This window comes from Fundulus heteroclitus, chromosome 23 (genome assembly GCF_011125445.2).
Source record: "Fundulus heteroclitus isolate FHET01 chromosome 23, MU-UCD_Fhet_4.1, whole genome shotgun sequence".
NCBI classification, from domain to species: Eukaryota; Metazoa; Chordata; class Actinopteri; order Cyprinodontiformes; family Fundulidae; genus Fundulus; species Fundulus heteroclitus.
In genome coordinates, this window is record NC_046383.1 from 408,247 (window position 1) to 434,775 (window position 26,529).

Sequence of the window (26,529 nt, forward strand, 5' to 3'; positions counted from 1 at the left end):
ATGCTGATCATTTTTTATGTTCTGCTGACTGTTGGAGTTGGACGTAAGTGTATAAATTCAGTTTATTTCTAAATCTTCTACACATAATTTTTCCCTTTGTAATATTTTGATTAGTCTTTCATTGCTTGAGTTATTTTCTTTTTCTTTTTAAGGATGCAAAGATGGTTTGACAATAGAAACAAAAACTGTTTCTGCTGGAGCTGATGTGAACCTAACCTGTCCACGCCTGAAGTCTGAAAATAATGCAAAATTATTCTGGATCAGATTTATCCCTGGAAAATGGCCTGAATTCCTGGGAAGAACATTTTCCTTTGATATTGAGAATAATGATGAAGAGACCCGCATCAACCGTATTAGTGCAATGCAAGAACTTGGAACCTTTGTTCTGCATATTAGCAAAGTTAAGCCAAGTGATGCTGGCCTTTATTACTGTATAAAAGTCCATCGTCTCAACCTGACATTCATGACAGGAGAGTTTTTAAGAATTAAAGGTAAAGAAAATATTTTTTCAAATTACTTATTCATTGAAGAAATAATAAATAACATTTTTACAGTAATTTCTGTTTTACAGAAAAAGAACCAAACATTACTGCCATCATCCAACACCCTCTACCAGGTCAAGTCCATCCAGGAGATCCAGTCTCTCTACAGTGTTCAGTCCTCTTTAACTCTGAAGATGAAACTTGTTCAACAGATCATAGGGTGTACTGGTTCCAAACTGGATCAAGCAAATCTCTTCCCAGTTTCATTTATGCTCATGGGAACCATGGAAATGAATGTGAGAACAGTACTGAGGATCATTCTGGACAAAGGTGTATCTACAGCTTCTCAGTGAATGTCTCTTCTTCTGATGTTGGGACTTATTACTGTGCTGTAGCCTCATGTGGAGTGATAATGTACAGCAAGGGAATAAAACTGGACACAGAAGGTAAATTAAACGTATTAAATATATGTGAAGAATGAGGACGTAGTATCTGGATGAATTCATAATACAATCTTTTAGTTTTACTTTTTATAATAAACATTTAATATTATTGTTTTTTTCCAGAACCTAACGCGTGGGATTTGCAGAAGACAAATATTGCTTTTATTCTGTTATGTGCTGTTTTGACTGCGAGTGTGGTTGTTATATTCATCCTCACCTACATCGTCAGGAAGAAAACCTGTCACTGTTCCAATGGTAACTCATGCATCAGTATATCAACCATATAAAAATTGTTTTTCACTTTTAAAATCTCTTTTCAAATTTAACAGATCGTGTAAGCGGCCATGATGATCAGCAACTTCATCAGGTAAAATGCAACAGATGCTTAAGCATCGTTTTTAATCTTTTAATGTGTGACTTTTCACCAAACCCTTTCATAAATGTAATTTTTCCTCAGAGAGATGGAGAATCCTTGATTTACACTGCGCCCACATTCACCAGAGGGAAAGCTGCAGGAACGGCGAGAAGAAACAAAGTAACACCAGAGGCAATCTACAGTGGTGTCAGAGGATAAGGGAATGATTATTAATTCATTAAATTCTGTTGTTGGAAATGTTAGGCAGTTTAGTTTTTTCGGCCTTTTGTTCAAAACATTCAAGTAGGATTTGAGGCAGGTTTTACTTTGCGCATGTAGAAATGTATTTAGATAAACAACTACGTCCTCTGTAAATGCAGCTACATATTTTTATTTCTTTCATTACTGAGCACAAACAAACCTTTTCAAAAGGTATTTTTTTACAGTTCTGTCTAGAAAAACGTCTGTATAAATTTGAATCAATAAAAACAGTAACTCTAACTGCTGCATAGTGAATCAGTAATTCCATTTTGAAAAGGTGTGTGATGTAAATATAAAGTGACCTTTTTTTTATTAAAATAAATCTACATAAAAATAAACCAAAGCAGCCAACTTACATAGTAACTACAAGAAAACTATGTAAGATTAATGGGATTTAATGATGAGACTTCTGTTTAAATAAAAACTTTTTGGTCTTGATGGAATTGTATGAAATGTTTATCAAGGTCATTTTTAGGGTCTTTAGTTGTTGCCGGCTTTCAGTTGGCCCAAGATAATGACATTTTCAAAGTAATAACAAATTAAAATTATATGGGATATGTTGCAGCAGTTCCCTGCCTTTGATAGTTTTGATTGAATGGAAATTATTGTGAATCAAACAGAAGGGTTTACAGTCATTTTACTTGGTGTCAGTTTTTATTTAATGGTTAAAGTGAAGGATGATGAGAAACATGTTCAGGACCGGTAAAAAAGACATTTCCTAAAAAAAATGACAAATTTATTGATATTTAGAAAAAAACAATCTGAATTTCTGCTGATTTTGTAAGAAAAGAAGTTGTTCAGAGAAGCTATGTTTACAATGAGTCAAATTAATGTACTTAATTTCTCATCTATGTAAATTACCTTTTTTAAATTTTACTCACTCAAAGTGAATCACTCCTGTGGCTCCAAAGTCTTAATTCCTTACATGTCAAAAAAGACCACTGTTATATACTTGATTTTTTTAAACGTTAGTCAAATGGGGCGATTCTAAAAAACACATTTGTTCATTTTAAATTCTATGGAAGCGGTTCAAACATTTTACCAAAATGATCAAGTTACTCCAAGACCCCTGCAATGATTCACCTTAATTCTTAAATATTGGGTCCTTTCAGTTTGTATCGTAGCACTGGCCAGGGATGCCCTTTGATTCCCATGCTCTTTGATCAGGCAATAGAAACCCTGACCATAGCACTCTTTAGCTGTAAAGATATATCTGGTATATGGAGACAAAATGTGCATCATATGGTCTCCCTTTATGGAGATGGCCTTCTACTCTGTGTCTCTAACCCAATTGAATTTATCTGGGATTTACAATTACTAAAAAGTATAAAGATCTATTCAAAGAAAACCAAAAAAAGCAGTTGCTATCACACTGGTCACTGGTCATATTTCTATTATTGGGCGTCCAACCTGAGAAGTCTTGTGCATTTTTACTATAACCACCCTGACTGTCCTGATTGGGTTGCACTATAGCTTTGCCTACATAATACTTTCTCTCGTTTGGCCTTTGCTGGCTCAGCTTGGCCTTTGCGTTCTATTACATCAGTTAACAACCCTGTGATTAAACATTCACTGAAGATATGGGCTCAATTTAGGAGGCAGTTTGGCATTGGGAGTTTTTTTTCCATTTGGAGTATTTTTGCCAAAAATCACCTTCTTAAACCAGCTATTATTTATTCAAGATTCCAGCTGTGGCACTGGGGTGATACTGTCCACTTTAAATATCTACTTATTGATGATACCATGGCTTCATTTGCACAGTTGAAAGACAAATTTGGCCTTTTAAATTTTGATTTATTTCATCATCTTGAGATAAGGCACTTTTTCGCATCACAACTGTTCAAATTTTCAGCTACCAAAGAGACAGAAATAATTGACAAAATTTTGTCACAGAATCCATTATCTCTAGATTGTACAACATATGTTGGATCTTAAAAAAACCCTTGGTGGATAAATTCAAGAGGAGGAGGACAAAGGGGTCTCCATATCTGACAAGACCTGGGTTTCTGTCTTTGTTGTGGCTAACACATCTTTATTTTGTGCTTGTCACCAGTTAATGCAGTTTAAGGTGGTACACCAGGCCCATATTTTGAAGACCAAACTATCTATGTATTATATAGCCTACAGTCAGCCCACTATGTGCAACATGTAATCTTACAGTGGCCTTTCTCAACCATATATTCTTTTCATGCTCACATTTGAGCAACTACTGGAAGTAAATTTTTGGCCCACTGTCCTGTATTTTCAATATTAAACTGGAACCAAATCCAATGGCCTATTTGGGTTCCTTGAGGGTAAAGCCAAGTATTGCTGGAAAACATTCTTAACCTTTGCCTTTCTCTAGACGCATCATTCAATCCTACTCAAATGGAAAGATGCTTCCCCTCCATCTCACTAACAGTGGCTGCAAGATGTTATGTCTTCTCTAAGTCTAGAAAAAAATCATGTTTTAAACAATCTTCTGAAACATTTGGGGGCCCTTGTTGAGAATATTTCCACCTCTCTGATAGTTTAAACCTGCTACAGCTTAGCTGCATGAAATTTTGCATAATGTGGACCTGGATGTGGTAGTTTGATGACGCTGTCTTGGCAATGTGGGATGGGAGCGATTGAGTAAATTATTTTTTTTGTTTTGTTTTACTCATGTACCTGTTTTTTTTTTTTGTTTTTTTGTTGTTGTTTTTTTTTGCTGTTTCCCTGAAGCTTTCATACCACAGACTTCTGGTGAGCAGGTGCCATTTACTTCCAGTTTATAACTGGCTGTTACAATAATCATTGGCTTTTACAAGCCAACTTTGTAGCACATTAGAATGTGTTTTGTACCCTTTTGAAACTCAATAAAAATATCTATATAAAAAACAAGCTCACAGAGATGGTTTGTACTGACTATCTTTGCCATGCCTTTTAACTTGAACTGCAGCCCAGGTGATCATGCTTATTAGAGTAAATCTCCACCTCGTGTCTTGCTGGGTGAACAAGTAATTTTCTGTAACCTACAACCAGCCTATTCTGAGTCAGCATTCACATTTTACTACTAACTTCAGCCACTATGCTTCTTCCTGTTCCAGTGAGTACACACGCACCAGGCTCCATTTTGGGGTTGACGCTGCAATGAATACACACTCATACGTACACAAGTGTGTGTATAGCTAGCCAGACAGACAGACAGAAATGAGGCAGCCTCCTCATCAGCTATTGGAGGCCCAACAACAGCATACAATATTTAGAAGTATTTTCTTTCTATAAGTGAAATTTCTGTTTATCTTTATGATCCATATATTCCCCTTTTTATATGTCCCTGTGCTGGATTTAGGCTGGTGTCATCTAGAATGATTCAGTTAAATGTCTAAATTGTATGTATTTGTTTCAACTTGCTAAAGTGACTACATTCCAACCAAAAACTCTTCTACTTAGCATTTTGACACCCCAACAGTGATGCTACATTCATAAAAATGATTTAAGTAAGATGCCAGAGTCTGAAAAGCACTTTGTATCAAGGCAGATACTCTGAAAACCTGTTGGTGGCCTGCAGGGGGCAACTTTGTCAAGCAAGAAAAGACGTCAGTAAGCTGATTCTTTTTTTCTGTACATAGGGTTCATGCTGTCTTAATTTATGTTCTTAATCACTAATTTATATTGTTCTTTTATACAGAATTACATTATTTTAAATATTATTCAAATTATTTAAGAAGTTTGTTAAACTAAAAAAAGAAAATTGACCTGCTCAACCTTTTGACTGTCAGCATCTTTTCTCCCAGTCACCACTCAGCATATATTATTTATTTATTTTTACTTGCACTGCTTTCTTACCCAGCTATGTCTGATTTTAGATCATTTTGACATGTTGACTTTTCCCTACATCAAAAGGAGACATTTTTTTTTTAATCTCCTTTTGATTTTTGCTAGTAGTTCCAGCCAGCAGACATTTCTTTGTCCATCATATCTTTCCACAGATAATAAAAGCGAGTATTTTAAGTTAATAGTAAAAATAAACAAAAATATCCTTAAAGAAAAAACAGTGGTTAAATTAAATAAAATACATATTAGTGTAGCTTTAGGAGGCTTATCTGTTACAAGAACAATAAGCGGTACAATACACAGCCCCAGTGACAGAAGCTGTGGTTGACTGTTTCTCCACCCTTTGGTCAACTGCAGAAGGTGTTTACTCAGAACAGACCTCTCTAAGAGCAACAACCGGATATAAACTCTGAGGGCTACAATAGACTTAAGGAGGTTGAATCAGGTCAGCTAAAAGTGAAATCATGAGTTTTATACAATAATTAAATGTGAATAGCCTTTTATTGCCACACCTTTGTTGAATCGCCACAGCAAGGCTTTAATTTTCATCAAGTATTCGTGTTAAGCACACTCTACTTTACAATTGGAGGCTTCATAAGGCTTTATGCACATACATAAAAGACACAATCTTTTAAATAAAGCATTTTTTTCTTTGACTTTGAAATAGTACAACTAAATTTCAATTTGACCAAATAGTCTTTATTTAATGATCATTAGAAAACACTTTTCCTGTCACTCTCTTCATTTTATTTTTGTATTTTCAATGTTCCTTTTAAGAGTAAGAGACTGTGATGCTAGATTTAGTATATTCCTTTTGAGGTTGTTTTGTTGCAAAACATCTAAGGCAAAGTACTTTAATTTATTTGTTTTAACTAATTTGTTTATCTTTATTTGTACATTTTCCATTCTGTAAAACCAGCAGTGTTGTCACATCAAACCCTTCTCTGAGTTCCAGTGACCATCCAGTTCACAGTCCTGGCAGGCGTTCATAAAATCATCTTCTCTGGGGTTTAAATGAATTTGCTTGAAACTTTTAGCTATAATTTTCAGATGAGAATTTCCAACACCTCCATGTGATTGCATTTCTGAAACTGACAGAGCTACTTTTAGGTCATTGGTGTGACCACAAACACCTCCCTAGCTCTCCACCTCATGCCCCTCCTGCTAAAGGGACGGACTGGAAAAATAGGCGGACCATCAGTTATGGGGCGGAGCTTTTGAATTTACATGTTTGCTTCATCTTTATTGTTTCTATAAAACTAAAAAGCAAAGAATAAAAGTCGAAACAGTGCCATTTTAAAGAGATGTGGTAGAACAAATTAATCCTTGTTATATAATATTAGAAATCTACATTTGAAGAGAACTAGAGTTCTGGTGCAATTTTTATATTCTTTTTATTTGTGGTTTTAAAAGATAAGCAACTTTACTGTATATTTATTGTGACAGAACATAATTATCAATGATAGTGAAACCTAAAAATCTGTAGCATTCACAGCAGGAACAGGAATGCATTTAAATGGCTTCTTAAACAAATCACAATCGCAATTCTTTGCTTCTATTGGTGTTATATGTAAAAAAATAAAAATAAAAAATCATTTCCAAAATGTTTTTCATTATTGCTTTCTCCAAAATGTAACCAATTTGTTATATAGATATTGCAGACTATAGAATTCATCATCTTATAAACCCTCTTTGACATGTTTCTTTCAGCTTTTCTGACAGACCAGAATTGTAGCGGCATGTTTTCAGGCATTTGACCAACCACAAAAGTTGTTTGCTGTGACAACGTGCATCACACGCTTAGTTTAAACAGGAAATGAGGTGAGAAAAAAAGTATAAAACACATCAGGAAATGCTTTTTTTTAAACAAAGTAGCAGTGAAACGTTCAGCACCACTGAAACATTTGAAATATTTTATGAGAGCATAATTGTGCACATACCAAAGTGTGCTTATTTCTCTTGTTAATCAGTCAAGTTTGCTTGTATTTCTTGTATACGTTAAGGAAGCAAAAAATGAGCAGTTTTTTGTAGTGAAGCTGCAGTTTGGATAGGAAAGAAAACCTCTTTGTTTTAACACTCACAAACCACAACCACAGCAGTGCTTACATTTCCTTGCACCATTTTATGATTGATTTAGAACTAGGGTTCAAGCTGGTATATGAACATAAAGCAAATGTAAAACAGGCAATAAAACACTAAATACAAAAAGATTATGTATATACTATATATATTACTGTTCATTTAAATGTGAAATGCATTTTGTGCAAATGAATGCAAAACTGTCTAGGTTTTGCTTTTTAAATGAATCATTGACAGTGATGTTTTAAAATTAAAAACCTCTGGCTCTGGAGTAAATTTGCACTGCAGCCATAGGCAACCGTTCTTAGAAAACAAACACATTGTTAATATTGTCTTTTTTATGTCTTTACTTTAAAACTTAGTTTAAAGACATTCTTTCAGTTTTTTAACTGAAAGAATGTCTTTAAACTAAGTTTTAGATACCAGTCCTGGCCTTATTCTAGAGCTTTTATCTACTTTTCAAACGCTAAAGAGTTATACATTTCACTGACAATGTTTCCTGAAGTGCAGAAGATAGAAGGTGTCCCCACAAGCACCTCCCCAGCTCTGTGCTCCACCTACTGAAGTGACAGGCACAGCAGGAGGAGCTTTCTTTAGAAGGTGGAGCTTTTTAGTTCTCACTGCATTCAGCTTGACAATGTTTTTGTTGTGCTAATGTGTCCTTAATGTACAGGCAAATGTCAAACAGATTGTAGTCCAGACCATGCGGCAGAGTTGTGTATTAGCTTTTAAATATAATAAATACATGTATGTATAAACAGAGGGACAGTACAGGACTTTTTAGATTATTGTTTTGTGCTTTGGATTAAGTTGTTTTGTGCTTGCTTTAAATAAACTTAAAACCAAAATGAATGGTTTATTTTACATTACAGTTCATGTTAGATGTGAAAACCACTTTTAAACATCTGATGACTCAAAATTTTCATCACGGTCCATTCATTTTCAAGATAAAATGATTTAATAGGGAACAGTTTGGGTTCATCCTGAACAGGGTATCTTTTGCTCTGTGTCCTAGGTCCTAGGTTTAGCAGATAAACAGACATTTCTGTGTCTGTTAACAATAAAGTTAAGATTTTCCAAAGAGAAACCAACTATTCACCGTATGCACAGTGGTTAAAATAACTTATAGAGAAAGTATTGACCTTTTCTTTTAACATGGAATTAAAACAAGATATCATCAACTATACACATAGATAGATAGATAGATAGATAGATAGATAGATAGAGAGAGAGAGAGAGAGAGAGAGAGAGAGAGAGAGAGAGAGAGAGAGAGAGAGAGAGAGAGAGAGAGAGAGAGAGAGAGAGAGAGAGAGAGAGATTTGGATAAACTATTGGAATGACACCGGCTATAGGTAACTGACATTGCATAAATGTATGAAATACTTTCAGGTAAAAGTATTTTTGTTGAAGATGGAATTTGAAATGGGGAAATTTGTCATTTGTTATATTCAGGTTTGATTTTCACCTGTTATTTCACACTGTGTCCAAATATTGGTTCTGATAAGGTTCAGGGAGTCAATTCTTTTAATTCTTGCCTTCAGCTCTTTTAGATTTCTAGATTTTTATTTGGAGTCAGCTGACTGACTTGGCCCCTCTAGAAGTTTTACTTTCTTTCCCCAAGAAAGAATGCATGAACATCCACAGTTGTATAAAATTTAGATTTTTTTTTTTAATAAAACATGTTTGAATACATTTCTCCAATCACCCTTCGTTAGTTATATGAATTATTCCAGTACTATTGTAAGATAACCCTCACCACTATATCCCGACCTGGAAGTTTCCCTTTTGTCATGGTGTTTTTTGGGTGATGTGCATAACAACTATTTCTTAGAAGCCTTATGAGTTATGTTGTTGCCAAATTTATTGTAAAATAATATCATTTCCACTTCCTGATTATGGTTCCGAAGCCACACGCTGCAGCATAGAGGTCTAGAAATATAGCTGTTTCCCTTGTCAATTGTGGCTATGTTTGAAGGATTTTTTTTTTGCATTGACCAAGTTGCAGACAGAATAGAGGATGAAGGGTTTAATGAATGAAATAAACGAACTTGCAACAAAAAACAAGAAAGGTAGGATGTGAACCAAAAGCATGGAGCAGGAAAATGGAGGTAGCGCAACAGAGGAACCAACAAAGAAACAATGACAAACTGGAGCTGAAATAATGGGGAACACAGGTGAGTGGCATGAGGCTAAATGAGGAGACACAGGTGATCATGATCTGATTGATTACAGGGCAGACAGGGAGAAAATATATATATTTTGCTAAGTTAGTGTCTTCGATTTGGCCGTTTCTTAGCTAAATTTGCTGAAATGTCATCCACTTTGAGTTTAAGCTTTATTTCCACTATTATTTTATTGATTACATTTTATCATACACATACTGTATTTTATTCTATTTTCAATTTAGTTGACCATACTTTTATGGTTCTGTTCTTTGTACAATACTTTGTGTGGGTCTGCACTAACCTGTTCATTGTTAACATTGGTTGTTATGAGTGTTGTTGAATAGCCTTTATTGAGTTATTAAACACCTTAACGTGACTTAGCTCAATAATTACAGCTTAATTAATACTTGAGCATACATAAAATTAAATAAGGGCACTCCTGGTGCCCTACAACCAATCAGGGTCCTTCACTTTAAAATCTCACCATAGCAACTGCTTTTTTATTGCATTTACATTTTTGTAAAGATGTTTTGTCATCCGCATCAAAGCAAAGTCAGTGTTCTGGTAAAATTGATAAATACCCAAATAAAAAAAAAGCAGGATGAGAAGTTATGAATCTAAAATTCTGATCCTACTTTAGATGAGCACTGGAAACAGAATTGGTGCTCTATGTCAGTGGTCCTCAATTCTGGTCCTCGCAAGCCAGTGTCCAGCAAATTTAATTTGTTACTCTGCTTCAACACACCTGAATCAAATAATCAGGTTATTAGCAGGACTCTAGAGAACCTGATTGCATAATGAGGAGGTAATTCAGCCAGTTGACACAAATGTGTTGTATCAGGGACACATCTAAAAGCTGCAGGACACCGGCCCTCGAGGACTGGAATTGAGGTCCACTGCTCTGAGTTATCAAGTTTTACTGTATATTTCAACAATGGAGGTTCAATTGGCATCACCTCCACACTAGCCTTAGACTTAGACAACTTTATTTGTCATTTTGTATGCACAGAGTGCGTACAGAACGAAATTTCGTTACAGTCAGCTCTCTTTTTGCTAAGCTGCAGCATGCAGGCCTAACTCTATATTTTACCAGGTACATGTTTGAGAACCAGTTTGTAGGCATGTGTGGATTTATAGATTAAGTTGTATCTTCTGTTGCAATATAAACCATCTTCATTGATGTATCCCCACTGTGTATTTTGACATTCAATTGAGTTTTCTGTTGTCAAAGAGAGCTGTTTTGAGTTAATCCTACTGGGAAGCAAATATAAAAGGATTTGCTGAGATGCGTATAGGTAAGAAAATATATATGACAAGATTACATAGATCACAATCACTGTCAATGGCCAATCAGGTTACATGAAATTGTTCCCTCCCACTTAACATAATTATATTAGGTTGACCCATCCTATAATCTGCTGTACTCTATGTGCAGTCTGAAGAGGAGTAATGACAAAATGCAGCTGATTGTCTATTTTCTGCTTATGATCAGTGTTGGGTGTAAGTATGAGTGAACCTTGCACCAACTACACCTGTTTTGGTGCAACAAAGATTGTGATGTTGATTATTATTTTAGCACGATTTTTTCAGCTGCCTGCACAACATTGATTGTCCAACTAATCATTTTGTTTTTGTTTTTCAGACTGCACAGAAGAATTTAAGTTTGAGGTGAAGACCATGACTGTGGGACAAAATGTTACCCTGACATGTCCTCGCAAGACCTCTCCTCTCTACAAAGAAACTTTGTACTGGATCCGCCTTATTTCTGGAAACTGGCCTGAATTTCTTGGAGCAACATTTAACTTTAAGTATGATGATGTTTCCAAGATTCCTCGCATTCAGACAAAACAAGAGCCAGGAGAATTTCTTCTACATATTAATGAAGCTCAGCAAAATGATACTGGACTTTACTACTGTATCAAAGTCAGACAGCTTGACTTCATATTTATGAATGGAACTTTTCTACAAATAAAAGGTAAAAGCATCAGTGAGCTATTTACAATCTCATATTCTTAATTCAGTCATTTTCTTCTGGTTCTGTGAGTAAAACATGTTTTTTTCCAGGATTGGAATCAGACGTAACTGTTGTCGTTAAGAAGCCTCCGTTTGATCCAGCTCATTCAGAAAACCCAGAGACTCTACAGTGTTCGGTTCTCTCTGGTTCTGACAGGAAAACTTGTCCTGCAGATAACCAGGTGTACTGGTTCAAAGCTGGATCTGATCATTCTCATCCCAGTTTACTTTATCTACAAGGAAGCAGTGGAGATGAATGTGAGAAAAGTCCAGAGGTTCCCTCGACAGAGAAATGTTTCTACAACTTCTCTGAGACCTCTGATGATGGGACTTATTACTGTGCTGTGGCTGCATGTGGACAGATATTATTTGGAAACGGAGCAAAACGGCATATCAAAGGTAAGTCGTAGAAGCTAGAAGTAATGATGATTAAAATTCTTTGCTTCAAATATGCTGATACAGTAAATAGCGAGAGTATTTGTGCAGAAATCTTGGCTGAACAGGTAAAGAAACAGATTCGGTGTCTGCAAGGAAAGTAATGCTTTAACATGCTTTTCAGTGAACAATAAGGTCACACAGTGCATGAAGCCATTGCTGCCTAAACTGGTTGTACGGCATAATAAATACATTAATCTTCTTAGTTTCTCATAAATTTAAAATAGCATTTTAGATTAGATATAAAAGATGACCCAGTAATAATTGTGTTCCTGTACATCAGAGGTTTGAATCATCTTGTTTAAATACCTACGGAGCATACTATTTTTCTATGTTTGATCCATCAAATAAAACAGATGGGGTTAAATAGGACTATCTGAACAACATTGTTTATTTCTTCCCCAAGCTTTATAACTAAATTATTTATCCAACCTGAAAAGAAAGTTTTACTATAACTGACACATAATACTACTTTTAAAATTTATATTATAAATATAGTGTTGAATTTATTTCTTATTTTTCTTTCTATAGATTTCATTCCAGAAACCTGGTCGCAGAAAGCAAACATTTTCATCTGTTTTGGTTTGGGTGTAATCTTGTTCAGCTTTTTAATTGGCCTTTTTTATATTGTCAAGAAAAGCGATGGCAACGGTAATCTAAGTTAAGCATTTTTTTTCTACAAAAAAAAATCTAATATAATTTTTTTTATTCTGATCTCTATTTTTCTCTTCTTTCCCCTTTCAGCTTCAACAGTCCTGCATGCAAACAGTGCGGCATGCAAAAATTGGCAAGTGAATGTTTACACTGCTGCTGTCTTCACAGTAATGAATGCTGACTGTGGTGGAAAAAATATGGCAAACACACAAACAAAGAAGATCTATGCTGCTGTTACGACTTTTGTGTCCGAATACAGGCCATACACCCAATGAATCTGGTTATGTGTATATTGCAACTTAGCAAATTCATAAAAAATAAAACTAACCATTCCGTTATTTTTTGAAACTTGAGTTGATTTGTTTAGTTTTTGCTTTTTAGTTAGCATAAAAATTCTATATTTTACCTCAATTTTAATAAATGTATCAGCTTTGAGTGGTTTTTTTTTAATTCAACCATCAAGTCTATCCAACAGTCAAAACAGAGATTTTTCTTGTAAGTATTAAAGACAGCAACCTGGCCAGCCATATCAATAATGTGTAGCACTCTCCGTTCTGCACATTATCAATCTGCAACTGATTCCATTGGTTAAGGAGCAGAACTTTCCAAGCTGATTGGGGCAAAGCGACACAAAGTGCCCGCCTACCAAAGGCTGGTTTTAGCAAATCACGGTGTCAAGTGAAAAAGCAGCACCGTAATGTGAAAAAACAAGAAGCTAAGCTAGTCAAGGTACTTCTTGCTGTTGTTCTTTCAAAGATGAAATTGTGGATTCTGACAAGACAGATGTGATAGCAGTGCTTATGCGTGTGTCATCCTGCGCTGCCATGTTTATATTGGTTCGGCTGTGGGGTCGGCAGCTCTTGCTTTTGTCGCACCATTATGTCCCGCTTTAAACCACAATACCACCACGTGATTGGCCCAAACCGTTTTTGGTTCGGACACAAACGGTTGAAGCCAGAGTGGTAAAAAATGGATTCTCATGCATTCTTGGTACAGAAGAATAAATTACAGTAGCATTAACAGATGCTACCAATTTAGATTCACTATTTGACATATTCTCTATTTTTTACTAATTTTGAGATTGCAGGTAGAGTCTGCAAACTCGTCACAGAAACTCCAGATATGCTAATTTATCTTACTTCAATGTTTGAGAAGATTTGATGCAGGGTGTGCATACTGTTGATGCACTAAGCTCAAGAAATGTGGTACAATTCTTTGAAGGTTTTTTGAACATTTGAAGACTGAGGTACATGATTGAAAATTGTTATACTCATAAAGACATATGTTAATCTGTCATATGTTTTTCACACAGCTATACTAAAAATAATTTAAACATATTATTAGTAAAGAAAAACTGAAAGCACTGTCATGTTGTCTTGAATGCTGTAGTGCAAACTATTAAACACTGACGTTTTGAGTCTGTCACAGCCTAAATGTTAATGAAACCTTGTAACTTCACTTCTTTCATTATATTTAGTATTTTAAACGTTCTCTAATGTGAATAAAAATGTAAACCACCTGATTGATTTGGGAGTCCAAAAGCTTCTTTATTGAACTTAGATAAATATTAACACTCAATACTTAGGATTAGGTCAGGTTGTCATGGCCACACCCATCTCCACTGCTCAAACTGCGAATACATTTTTCTTGTAAATGTAGCACCATTTAAGAGGAAGTAAACAGGCATCCTAACATAGTTAAATGTATCTCCAACAACCAGTTTTGCTGCAAATAAATAATCAACCATGTCCCCATGTTTTTGCTAAGCATTTAAAACTGTCTATTTTTGCTGCAATACCAGAGTTAATAAACATGTTTCTTATTTAACTGATGCAATATAGATGGCATTTGTAATGTTTGTTATTAATGAGCTTAATGTGAATAATGGAATAACTATTGCAGTTAATGGGCACAGGCAGTGTTGGGTGTAGTCCCGCTAATCCGCAAACATCTAATAGTGAAACAAAATTTTGTTCGGCAGTTAATAGTCTCCTTAAGTTGGGAAAGTGTTAGCAGACCAGTTAGTTTCCACTATACTGGGTTTCAATAACTTTAAATCTGCTAACTATGTTCACAAGACGCAGCAGGCAGATTGGCTTATAATGCATGTACATGTGTCACAACTTTGTCATTGATGTCATCATCATGCCAAAAACAGAAGAAGACGTCACTGGGCACAGAGAGATAGAATATTCTCAAATGTTTCACCTGAGTTTAATACATGTGTTACATTTTAAAATCATTTATCCTAAACCAAAACAATTATCCCCAAAAACAGGCATTGCTGGCCATGTTTGTCAAGTGCTGTGTGTGTGTGTGTGTGTGTGTGTGTGTGTGTGTGTGTGTGTGTGTGTGTGTGTGTGTGTGTGTGTGCGTGTGTGTGTGTGTGCGTGTGTGCGGGGGGGGGGGGTCTTTTGTCTGAAAACGGGTGACAGTTGTCGGTTAACGTTAACTTTTGCTAATGTCCTTATTAGTTCCAGTTGTGGTTTCTCTCATTAATTATCTGTGAAGCAGACAGAGATAAAGACTTGTCAAATACCATTGTTTTTTACATAGCTACTGTGTTGTGTGTTTTTTATTTTTTATCACTTTTTGTTGTATTTAATTTTACTTTTGTAAACCTAGGCCAGTCTTGCTTCATGCCTCATTTTCCTCCACAACTATGTCCAGCTCATCACCTCTCATTCATGTATCATTACACTTCCCTCGTAGTGTGTTTTTGTTACTTATTAATTTATTAGGAGTGGTTCTTGAATTCTTTGCTTCCTTTACTTTTAATTTATAGTTCTGACAATCTCTGTAAGTGACCTGGTAGTGTACATCTGATTGTCTAGTACTGCAGGAGCATTTATTATTACATTGTATTTTTTTTAGCTCAGCATGATACAAAAAGATAAATAAAAAACAGATGCAGGATTAGTAAAAACCCCAAAGCAAGTCTTTGGTGTTGCAAAACAATATATGTTACACTCCCAAAATGAAAAATCTGTAATATTCTGAGTTCTGTTATGGTTTATGTTAGTTTTAGTTTTCCTTCTCTTTCCTGTCTTTTATTATCTGGCTGTTTTGAGTTCTGTCTAGTCTGGATTCTTGTTTAGGTTCGTGCTTACTGTTTTAGTTATGTCTTCAGATGCTTCTTAGTTTAGGTTTTGAATTTGTGATCTGTTCCTGTTTTGAGCCTCAGCACTGATGTCTGGTCTAATTACTTACTCTGCACACCTGCCTAACTCCACCCCTGCTGCAATCACCTCTCACCGGTTTCACCATATAAACTGCTGAGACCAGACATCAGTGCCAGGTTGTCCTGTTGAGTATGGGTGAGTCTCCTCCTGCAAATTCGGTATGTTGGTTTGCTTTTTGGATTTTTGACCCCTGTTTCTCCAGAAACCTGAGCCACTCGTCCTGTCTGTTCCTGCTTTGTCTGCTCTGCTCATCTGTTTATTTTTTTGTGCCATCTTTTTGTTCAACAGTCTGTTTGGATTTTTCCCCTGTTTTTGAGTTGGTGATTAAAGAGCGTTTTTTAAAAGAAACCTCTGCTGGTCTGGCTGAATTCTGGGTCCTTTTCCTCTGATCATCACAAAATCTACTCAAATGAATTTTTTTCTTGCTGGACATACTGCTCTGACATAATGAAAAAACACAGAAACATGAGCAGGGTAGCAGCGGATACTCTGTAAGTCAAGAGATATGATAGGCCACTTCCCGCCCTTTCACCAACTTCTGAAGTTGTTTACTCAGAGCAAATCAGGGCCCAGTTTCACAAAGAACAGTCTACCTACACTGAGTAGAAAGCAACTACTCTGAAAAGCTCTATATCACCTGTTTTAGAACAGGCGATATCAATCAGGTAACTAAACTCAGCATCCAATCAACTCTGATTTAAGCTCGAGCTTGAGCATGAAAGAAGCCCTCATCAATGGAACGCAGGTAACACGATTCATCATGGCAATGGCAGGAAATAGGAAACCTTAAAGTGTGCATTGCTCTTCACTCGAATTAGAAATCTTTAATGACACCATTTGGAAAAAATCAAGACATAATTAACAAAAAGAAACAATGCTGTTGCTGCTGAAAAGAAAATGAGAGATAGTGACAGAGTATTGCATAACAAGTCAATGTGTCAGTGTTATTTGATGGAGAATTAAAGCTATATTCTCAAAATACACTAATTAAACATCCAGAAAACATGGATGGCTGGATAGGCCTTACTCTGCTGACTCTGGGAGCTACAGATGCCCACCAAGCTGTGAACAATGCTAAAAAAAGCTCAGCAGAAGGCAAAGCTTAAACTGGGCTCTGAATAGACAGTGCATTGAACAGGTCATTCACAGGAACTGAAAATATGTGTATTTTATGCTCATCGTGTCATGATTCAGCCTGTCTGCTGCACCATGCACAGACTCAGACACTTTCCACCTTCCATAAAGCTCCAGTCTCGGGTTCAGTAATCCTCCACACCTGTCAGCTACTAATTAGCCAGTATTCAGCACACCTGTCAGCCTCACTATTTAAGCTCACTGCATTCTGTCGTTCCTCGTCGGTTCGTTCTGTTTTCCTGTTTACCTTTGTTTCTGCTGCTCACCTCATCCAGTCTCGTCCAGTCCGAAGTTCCTCCATTCTCCGCCAGTCTGCTGTAGCCTGGTTCCAAGTCTCCATTCTGTCGTGCTGTGAGTCCAACCCGGTTCCAAGTCTCCATTCTGCTGTGCTTCTGGTTCTGCTGCCTCCATGCTCTGGTTCCGTCCCGCTTGCCAGTTCCTGCCTTCACCATCCTCCTGCTTCAGCTCAGCACAGACTCTTGGTTCCTTCCTCCACTATCCACAAACTTCAATAAACTGTTAAAACTTTACTCTGTTGTGGTTGTGTTCAGGTTCAATAACAAAACATGACGCATCGTTTTAGACTTGAGAGCAGTGTGCATGCATACTGTCTAAAAGCCGTCACAACTAATAATCTTTCAAGATTGCCGAGAATAAATATTTCCTAATAATAAAAGATGAGGTTCAACTATTGCTTCAGGTAACTTTGAATTATGTCTTTGCCTAGCTGTGGTTGTATTCAAAAGAGTCAGAAAGCCAAAGCAGTACTCTGCAATCTGCATTTTTTTCTTCTGTGGGTTTTATGATTTGAGGCAGCCCTATTGTTGTTACCTGACTCCGCCAGATGGATTTGCTCCGCATATCCATCTGGAAACTTTCCGTTGAAGTAATTTTGGGAAGGGGTGAAAATACTGGTTAGCTGATTGGCCTATGTTGGTGATAGACGGGCCAAATAAACCAATCAGATTCACAACAGTGAATTCAAAACACAACCACAAGCCAAGCTACTCTTGCTGCTGCAGGTAAAGGCTCGTTAGCTCAGCAAAGAAACACTCTGTAATTCCGATAAAACTTGCTCGATAGCCACGCTAACGCTAGTTTCATCGGCTGAAGCCGCCATGTTCTTTAGACTGAACTGTCGCGCTTCTCGTTGCGTCACACTTCAACCCGCCTCAAAGCCAACGCTGATTGGACGTTTGTTTGGTGAACGGCTCCAAATTTTCTTTAACGGAAAGTAGCCAGACTGATCTGCGAGTGAAACCTTGAAAGCTCGCAAGATCAGGATGGTCTCACGAGGCTACTATTGTTGTGCTTGTGCATTGATTTCAGCCAATCTCTGTCATGCTGCTCATGAACCAGAGCTTCCCTGAAAGAAAAGTTAATTTTACTTGTTTACACAACAACAGAAAGCCAGATGTTGTCCAACCTTTACACTCTGAAACCATTTTTAAACTGGGCCATTTTAAGACATAACATTTGGCATTGTGTAAACAAACAGTACAACTGCAACCACATTGTGCCATTCACACCAGAAAATGTTGGCCTGCGTTTTGTTTTATATCTTTGCCAGGTGTTGCTACAAAGGTGAGGATCTATATTTACATTTATAAAAGTCAAACAAATTACTTACTGCAGTTGCTTACAGGTAAACACTCCTTAATTCTAATGATGGTAGATTTCAGAAGAAACAGGAATACTACCAATAGTATTACCATACTGAGAGAAGAAGAGGAGGTTGTTGAAGTGTATAAATACCTTGGTGTTTACCTGGACAACAGACTGGCCTGGAGATGTAACTGTGAAGCTGTCTACAAGAAGGGACAGAGCAAACTGTACTTCCTGAGCAAGCTTAGGTCCTTCAGGGCTTACGGCAAGAAGTTACAGATCTTCTATAAGTCTGTTGTTGAGAGTGCCATCTCCTCTACCATCATCAGTTTGGGTAGCAGTACCAGAGCAACTGACTTAAAGAAGCTCAACAAGCCTATAAAGAAAGCAGGCTCTGTTCTAGTGAGCCTTAAAGAAACCTCTACAGATGACTTTGCAAAGAAGGATTCTTCATAAAATTAAGAACAATATGGACAACCCTGAGCATCCTCTTCATCAGACAACAGTGTCTCCAAGCAGTCGTTTCCAGCTCTGCTGTAAGACAAACTGATACAGGATGTTTTATGTTGTGAAATAAAGTAAATGGACTGTTTTGACTAAGTGTTCTGATTAACACTATCACCAGTATGGTGATTGTCACATTGTAATTTGGAGAAGCATTTGAGGGAGTTAAGTCAACAGCTGGCCAGAGTGAAGCCTGCTGTAGAGAGAATTTCCTCCTTATGTAATAACCACAGGGCACCACCCAATGTAGGAACACAGTTCACTGCAGACAATTGTCTTGTGCAATGCAAAGTGAAAATCATCCAAAAAGCTATCCAGAAAAAACTAATTTTAGTGCAAGACTACATAACTTTCTGTGGTATGAATTGTATTTCATTAATAACAAGTGGTTTGGTAACAATTTTGTGTACCTTATTACAAAGTGTTACCAGTGGTTTATTTTTGGAATGCTTTTCTATTTAAGATTCACTGCAGCAATGTCCCCAGTCTGTGTAGGTTTACTCCTCTGTGAGACATTCTCCTCAGGTGTAAAACAGCAAAATGCAGGAAATACCAATGTTTACAGACAGAAATTTAACAAATATTTTACAATTCAAGGTACATAGAAAGTTAGTATGGAAATTAAAATGAAGTGTCATATTGTCTGGATAAAAAAAAAATCATCTTGTATCAATAAGACTTTCTCACTTTTACTTTTTCATATAGGTGGAAAAGATTAAGGGATTCTCCAGTGCATTGTTTGGCTTCTGAAAGAAAATTGTGAGCGTAGTAGTGAAGGCCCAATTCATATATGTTAGTTAATGTTGGCGTTAAGATACTGCTTTCAGAAGGTGGTCTGGCTATTTCTGTTGGTTATCAGTCAAATAACTTCTCCAGCACAAGGAGAAGGAGACGTTTGCCGCAGGACAGACGAGACGTCCTGAGAGATCTACCGATACAGTCAACCTCAACTAGCGCATGAGCATCCTGAACAATGATTATCTACTAGGTCACAAAAGATACAAAATGCACCTCATCTCTTGTATTGTATAGTGAAAAAAATACAACTACAGAATAAAAGTACATTTGTTTTTATATAACATACAAAATACATACAACTGTGAAAAATATATCACATCAGGTGTGTAATACTATAATTACTTGGTCCTCTTAAGGAGTAGGTTTTATTAATTATAGCTTTACCACACTGGTAAAAAGTATCCAAATTCTTTAAATTCAAGACAAAATCCAGGTGAAGGTTGTGTCAAAATTACCGCAACTCATACATCATCTGCTTGCGACGAAAACCCAGCGTGAAAGACAAAACAAAGTGTGTTGTTTGTGTTTTGTGTTCAGGGTGGAAAGTTTGTTGATATTATTTCCACTGTGGTTGCAGAGAAAATGGCAAAGTCACAAATAGCCAATCAAATTATCTTAAATCTGTCCCCGCCCTCTTTATATGGTTACATTAAATTGAATTGTTGAACGATGCTGACGACAATGTGTTCTCACATAAAGGAAGCTTCATGTTGATTAATGAGAAGATGCTGATCATTATTTATGTTCTGCTGACTGTTGGAGTTGGACGTAAGTGTATAAATTCAGTTTATTTCAAGGTCTTCTGCAAAGAATTTTCCCTTTGGTATATTCAGATTTGTGTTTTATTGTTTGAGTTAACTTTTTTTTCCTTTTTAAGGATGCAAAGATGGTTTGACAATAGAAACAAAAACTGTTTCTGTTGGAGCTGATGTGACCCTAACCTGTCCACGCCTGAAGACTGAGATTAATGCAAACCTATTCTGGATCAGATTTATCCCTGGAAAATGGCCTGAACTCCTTGGAGGAGCATATTCCTTTGATTTTGCTAATAATGATGAAGAAACCCATATCACCCATATTAAAGCAATACAAGAACCGGAAACATTTGTTTTGCAAATTAGTAAATTTAAGCCAAGTGATGCTGGCCTTTATTACTGTATTAAAGTCCATCGTCTCAACCTGACATTCATGACAGGAGACTTTTTAAGAATTAAAGGTAAACTAAATATTTTTTTACATTATTTATTCATTGAAGAAATAATAAATATATTTTTTACAGTTTTTACATTTTTCTGTTTTACAGGAAAAGAACCAAACATTACTGCCATCATCCAACACCCTCTACCAGATCGCGTCCATCCCGGAGAACCAGTCTTTCTACAGTGTTCAGTCCTCTTTAACTCTGAAGATGAAACTTGTTCAACAGATCATAGGGTGTACTGGTTCCAAACTGGATCAAGTAAATCTCTTCCCAGTTTAATTTATGCTCATGGGAACCGTGGCAATGAATGTGAGAACAATGCTGAGGATCATTCTGGACAAAGGTGTAGCTACAGCTTCTCAGTGAATGTCTCTTCTTCTGATGTTGGGACTTATTACTGTGCTGTGGCCTCATGTGGAATGATAATGTACAGCAAGGGAATAAAACTTGACACAGAAGGTAAATGAAAAGTTTAAAATATATGTAAAGAATGACGATCTGGATGAATTCATAATAGTTTTTCAATTTTACTTTTTGTAATAAATAATAATTGTTTTATTTTTTTTTCTAGAACCTAACGAGTGGGATTTTCAGAAGACAAATATTGCTTTTATTCTGTTAAGTGCGCTTTTGACTGTGAGCGTGGTTGTTATATTCATCCTCACCTGCATCATTAGGAAGAAAACCTGTCACTGTTCCAATGGTAACTTGTGCATCAGCATATAAACCATATAAAAATTGTTTTTCGTATTTTTTTCTAAAATCTCTTTTGCAACTTTAATAGATGCTGTAAGTGGCCCTGATGATCAGCAACTTCATCAGGTAAAATGCAATAGATGTTTAAGCATTATTTTTAGCTTTCATTGTGACGTTTCATCAAACTCTTTCATAAATGTAATTTTTCCTCAGAGAGATGGAGTCTCCTTGATTTACACTGCGCCCACATTCACCAGAGGGAAAGCTGCCGGAATGGAGAGAAGAAACAAAGAAACAACAGAGGCAATCTACAGTGGTGTCAGAGGATAAGGGAATAAATTATTCACTAAATGTCATTGATTTGGGAAATGTTAGGTAATGTTGTTTTTTTCTTCTTCTTTTTATTCAAGACATTGAAATAGCATTTGGACCAGATTTTAATTTGCCTATGTGAAAATATATGTAGGGTAAAAACTTTAAGTACTGTAAATATAGCTGTGTGGAATTTTTCATTTCTCATTGCTTAGCACAGCGGATGTTTTTAAAAGGTATTTTTTTTTTAATTTTCATGTGTATAAAAATTTTAATCAGTAAAAACAGTAACCCTATCTATTGATGCAATGCATAGTGAACCAGTTATTCCAATAAAATAATAAATAAATAATTTTTTTTACTGTTGGTGATTAAAATACATTTACATGAAAATCAACAGATTTAATAATGAGAGTAATAAGTAAAAATGCAAAAAAAATGTTTTGGTTTCGACTGAATTTTCTTATATGTGTGCATATTGCACAAAGAATTTGTTTTCATAGAGGGAGTATTTATATGGTATATTGCGACTAAAATTCTTACTGTCTTATCTTGACATCTCAATCCTTCCATAGCTAAACATAAGGTCATATTCAATAGATTAGAATATGCATTCTGTTTTGGCTTGGAAGGCAAGTTTGTACATCACAGTTAAGTACAAGGACAACGCAAAGTGCTTTACATGATTAAAACATAGGACAATAAAGACGCAATAAAGGCAAGTACAAACCAGTTAGAATAAAACATAGGAAAATGGAAACTAAAAGTAAATACTAAAAACAGTTGGACTACAAACTTAATCTAATGATGTTTCAGTTAAAAATTTAACTAGAACAATCATAGGCAATCCTAAACAAATTGTTTTTCAATCTTGAAAAGAACTCAGGATTTCAGCACTTTTACAGTCTTTGGAAGTTTGTTCGAGATAAGTGGAGCTAAATGCTGGTTCTCTGTGTTTGGTTCTGGTTCTGGGTAGAGTGGGGTCAGAGGACCTTAGCTGAGTTTTTAGACAGACCTGTAAGGGCACCAACGCAGTAATCAATTCAACTAAATATCAACATGGATTCGTTTTTCAACATCCTTCTGGGACATTAGTCCTTTAATCCTGGAAATATTTTTCAGGTTATAGGAGGCCGACTTAGTAATTCTCTTTATGTGTCTCTGAAGGTTAAGGTCTAAATCCATCATGATACCAAGATCTTGGCTCTGATCTATGGTTTCTAGCTGTAAGAACTGAAGCTGTGTGCAAATTCTTGACCGATCCTCCATTGGACCAAAAATTATTATTTCAGCTTTATTTTTATTCAGGTGAAGAAAACTATGGAACATCAATGTATTGATTTGTTCTATGCATTTAGCCAGTGCTCCAGTAGGTTTATGGTCATCTGGTGACATTGTAATGTAAAGCTGTGTGTATGGACACTGATGTTGTTTTTTGTTATGATCTGAGCTAAGAGGAGCTCATAGATATTGAATGCCTATACTAAAAAAGTACTTTCAATAATATAGTATGATATAATCTAATGTAATTCAATTTATTCAAGTCTTTAAAGTACATGACATGTATAAATTTAGGTTAAATAAAAGTTGAAAACATTACTATAATGAGACGAAAAATGTAGTGAGGCAGCCTCCTCAGATGTTGGAGGCCTGACAAAAAAATTAAATATTTAGAATTTCTTATTTCTCTAAAGATATGTGAAATATATTTATAATCCTTACGTTCTCTATGTTTCCTTTTTATATGTCTCCTTGGGGCAGCACAGTGGTACAGTGGGTAACACTGTTGCCTTGCAGCAAGATGATTCTGGGTTCAAATCTAACTCTGGGTCTTTTTGCATGGAGTTTGCATGTTCTCCCTGTGCATGCATGGGTTCTCTCCAGGTACTCCAGCTTCCTCCCATAATCCAAAAAACATGACTGTTAGGTTAATTGGCCTCTCTAAATTGTCCTTAGGTGTGAGTGTGTCCGTGAATGCTTGTTTGTTCCGTCTATGTGTTGCCCTTTATTATAACCCATTGTGATGGACAAAAAATAATAATTCTTGGCTGTAACCACTGATGACAACAGACCTGTTGGTAGATTAAAATATATTTTAATGTAATAACAAATCAAAGTGTCAAAATTATGTAAAACCAGGAATATCTAGGTAAGAAAGCATTGTATGTGTTGCCGTCTGCGACAGACTGGAAACCTGTCCAGGGTTTACCCCGCCTCTCGCCCAGTGGCCGCTGGAGATAGGCACCAGCAACCCCAGTGACCCCATGAGGGATTAAGCGGTTCAGAAAATGGATGGATGGATGTCTCCTTGGTATCTTGGTTTAGAGTTGTGTCATCTTGACTAGTTCAGTCTGATCCTTTCATATAATTTTGACAAACTTGTTTTAATCTGAAAACTGATTACATTCTTATCAGAAACTCTTCTGCTTAGCATTTTGACACCCCTCACTAATGCCCCCCATCATACAAATTCTATAACTAAGATACCAGAGTCAGGTAAGCAGTTTATATCTGTCTCTATAAGCAAATGCTTAGTCCTTTGAGTTGACAAACCTTTTGGTCGCCAGCAGGTGGCAACTCTGATTAGCAAGAAAATAAAGGAGCCTTTTTTTTTTAGAACATAAATTCAAGCTGGCTTAATTAATTTATATTCTTAGTCACACAATTGAATTGTTCTTTTATACAGAATCACATTAAATGTACTATGATTCAAATTATTAAAGAAGCTCATTAACCTAAAGAAAAGTAACATGCTTTAGACTTATTTGACCTTTTGACTAATGTGCGTGGCTAGTTTTATTTTCACCCAGTCACCACTCAGCCCCGTTGTCCTATATTTATAATAGCTTAACTTTCTAAGCCACATAGCCACACTAACAATGCTTTCTTACCTAGATATTTCTGGTTTTATATAATTTTGACAATTTGATTTATTATTACATTCTACCAACAGGTATGTTGTCAACAGTGGTTACAGCCAAGAAAAGTTTTTTTTTTTTTTTTTTTTTTTTTTTTGTCCGTCACAATGGGTTATAATAAAGTAATGTAATTATTATTTCAGATGAATTAAAATCTCTATTGCTGTAGCTTATATAGGCTCATCTTTGATACTAACAAGCAGTAGCACAATACACAGCAACACTGAGAGTCAAAGCTTGTGGTTGGCTGTTTCTCCTCCCTTTGGCCATCTGCTGTAGGCGGTTACGCAGAGCATACCTCTCTGTGAGCAACAACCGGATATAAACTCTGAGGGATGCAATAGATTTAAGCAGGTTGAATGAGGTTAAGCAAAGGGGGATTATGAGTTTTATATGTTAATTAAATGTGATTATACAAATATCCCTTTTTTTAAAGCACAACTTTCAACCATAACAGTTTGAAATATTAAATAGTACATTGCTGATTTTTACCTTTATTTAGTTTATTTTTCAAAGTAATTAAGCATTAAGTATTTCAAAGTAATGTATTGTTTCATATTCAGGTATGTTGCAAGTCCATCAGTGTAACAGCTGTAGCGCATATTGCAAAAACCACAGGAGAGAATGAGCTTGTGTCCATCCTTTTGTAGGCACAACTGCTTTGTGATGTTTACTGATGTAACCATACTTAAGAGTAATTGAAGTGTATATTTGTTTTTCTTTAATCTTAAAAAAGCGCAGCCTAAGGTCTGCTTTTTGAGATGAAAGCGGGAAATGAGACAGGAAGAAAAGCCCCTCTGTTTCTCACCCCTGTTTGAGAGCCAAACCACAGCAGCACATAACTTTCCGTGCGTCATTTGTTTCGAACCCCTAAGTGTCAATTTGTTTGTCTGTCATGTCCTGTCTAAGCGAGATAAAAAAAAAAACTCTTAAGGTATGGCGGCAAAAACAAAGACTCATACTTAATAAACGTAGTTTGATCTTTTCTTTCAAGAAACATCTTGCTGTGCATCACACACATTTTCACATAACAGCTGGGTATACTGTGTTATCTGGGGTATAGTTTATTTATAGTCGGTGGAGAGAGCATTGTAACAACTTTTAATGTCTGATTTGCCCTGGGAAACATAACCAAGCACAAAAGCAACACTGGGTTGAAAGATCGGTATCTTGCAAAGCACAACTCTTCAGCTGCTGTCACACAATGGAAGTATCGGTTTCATGCAGATAAGTTCCTCTTTTGACAGACCAAAATATCTTTAGCTTGTGGTCAACAATTTCTTGACCCAGTTGATGGCCACAAACCAAAATGTTCCAGACAAGAACTGTATTGTAAATCTTAAAGAGTGCGTATATGTTATTGGTCTTCATGTATTATTCATGCAGACTTGTTACAACTGTAGCATTAAGCCCAACTCTGTTACAAAGCTGTAATATACAAAGTATTAGGTTAGGATTTTGTGATCCAACATCGGCCTCCATCGTTGCATTTTA

The 26,529-nt window shown here is 36.1% G+C and overlaps 1 protein-coding gene across 1 annotated transcript; it reads left to right on the forward strand.

Moving 5' to 3' along the window:
- On the forward strand, positions 1–22,235 carry LOC105925122. Its single transcript, XM_036127629.1, has 6 exons — positions 1–43; positions 153–491; positions 572–928; positions 1,049–1,180; positions 21,894–21,931; positions 22,019–22,235. The coding sequence occupies exons 1-6, from the start codon at positions 1–3 to the stop codon at positions 22,133–22,135; spliced, it is 1,026 nt and encodes a 341-aa protein (XP_035983522.1). The 3' UTR covers positions 22,136–22,235.
- Positions 22,236–26,529: the final 4,294 nt, after the last annotated feature.

Excerpts from the sequence above, each read along its gene's own strand:
- LOC105925122 (XM_036127629.1), top strand. The coding sequence starts at position 1 with ATGCTGATCATTTTTTATGTTCTGCTGACTGTTGGAGTTGGAC. Across the intron at positions 492-571 it reads AGAGTTTTTAAGAATTAAAG|AAAAAGAACCAAACATTACT; the intron begins GTAAAGAAAATA and ends TCTGTTTTACAG. Across the intron at positions 929-1,048 it reads AATAAAACTGGACACAGAAG|AACCTAACGCGTGGGATTTG; the intron begins GTAAATTAAACG and ends GTTTTTTTCCAG.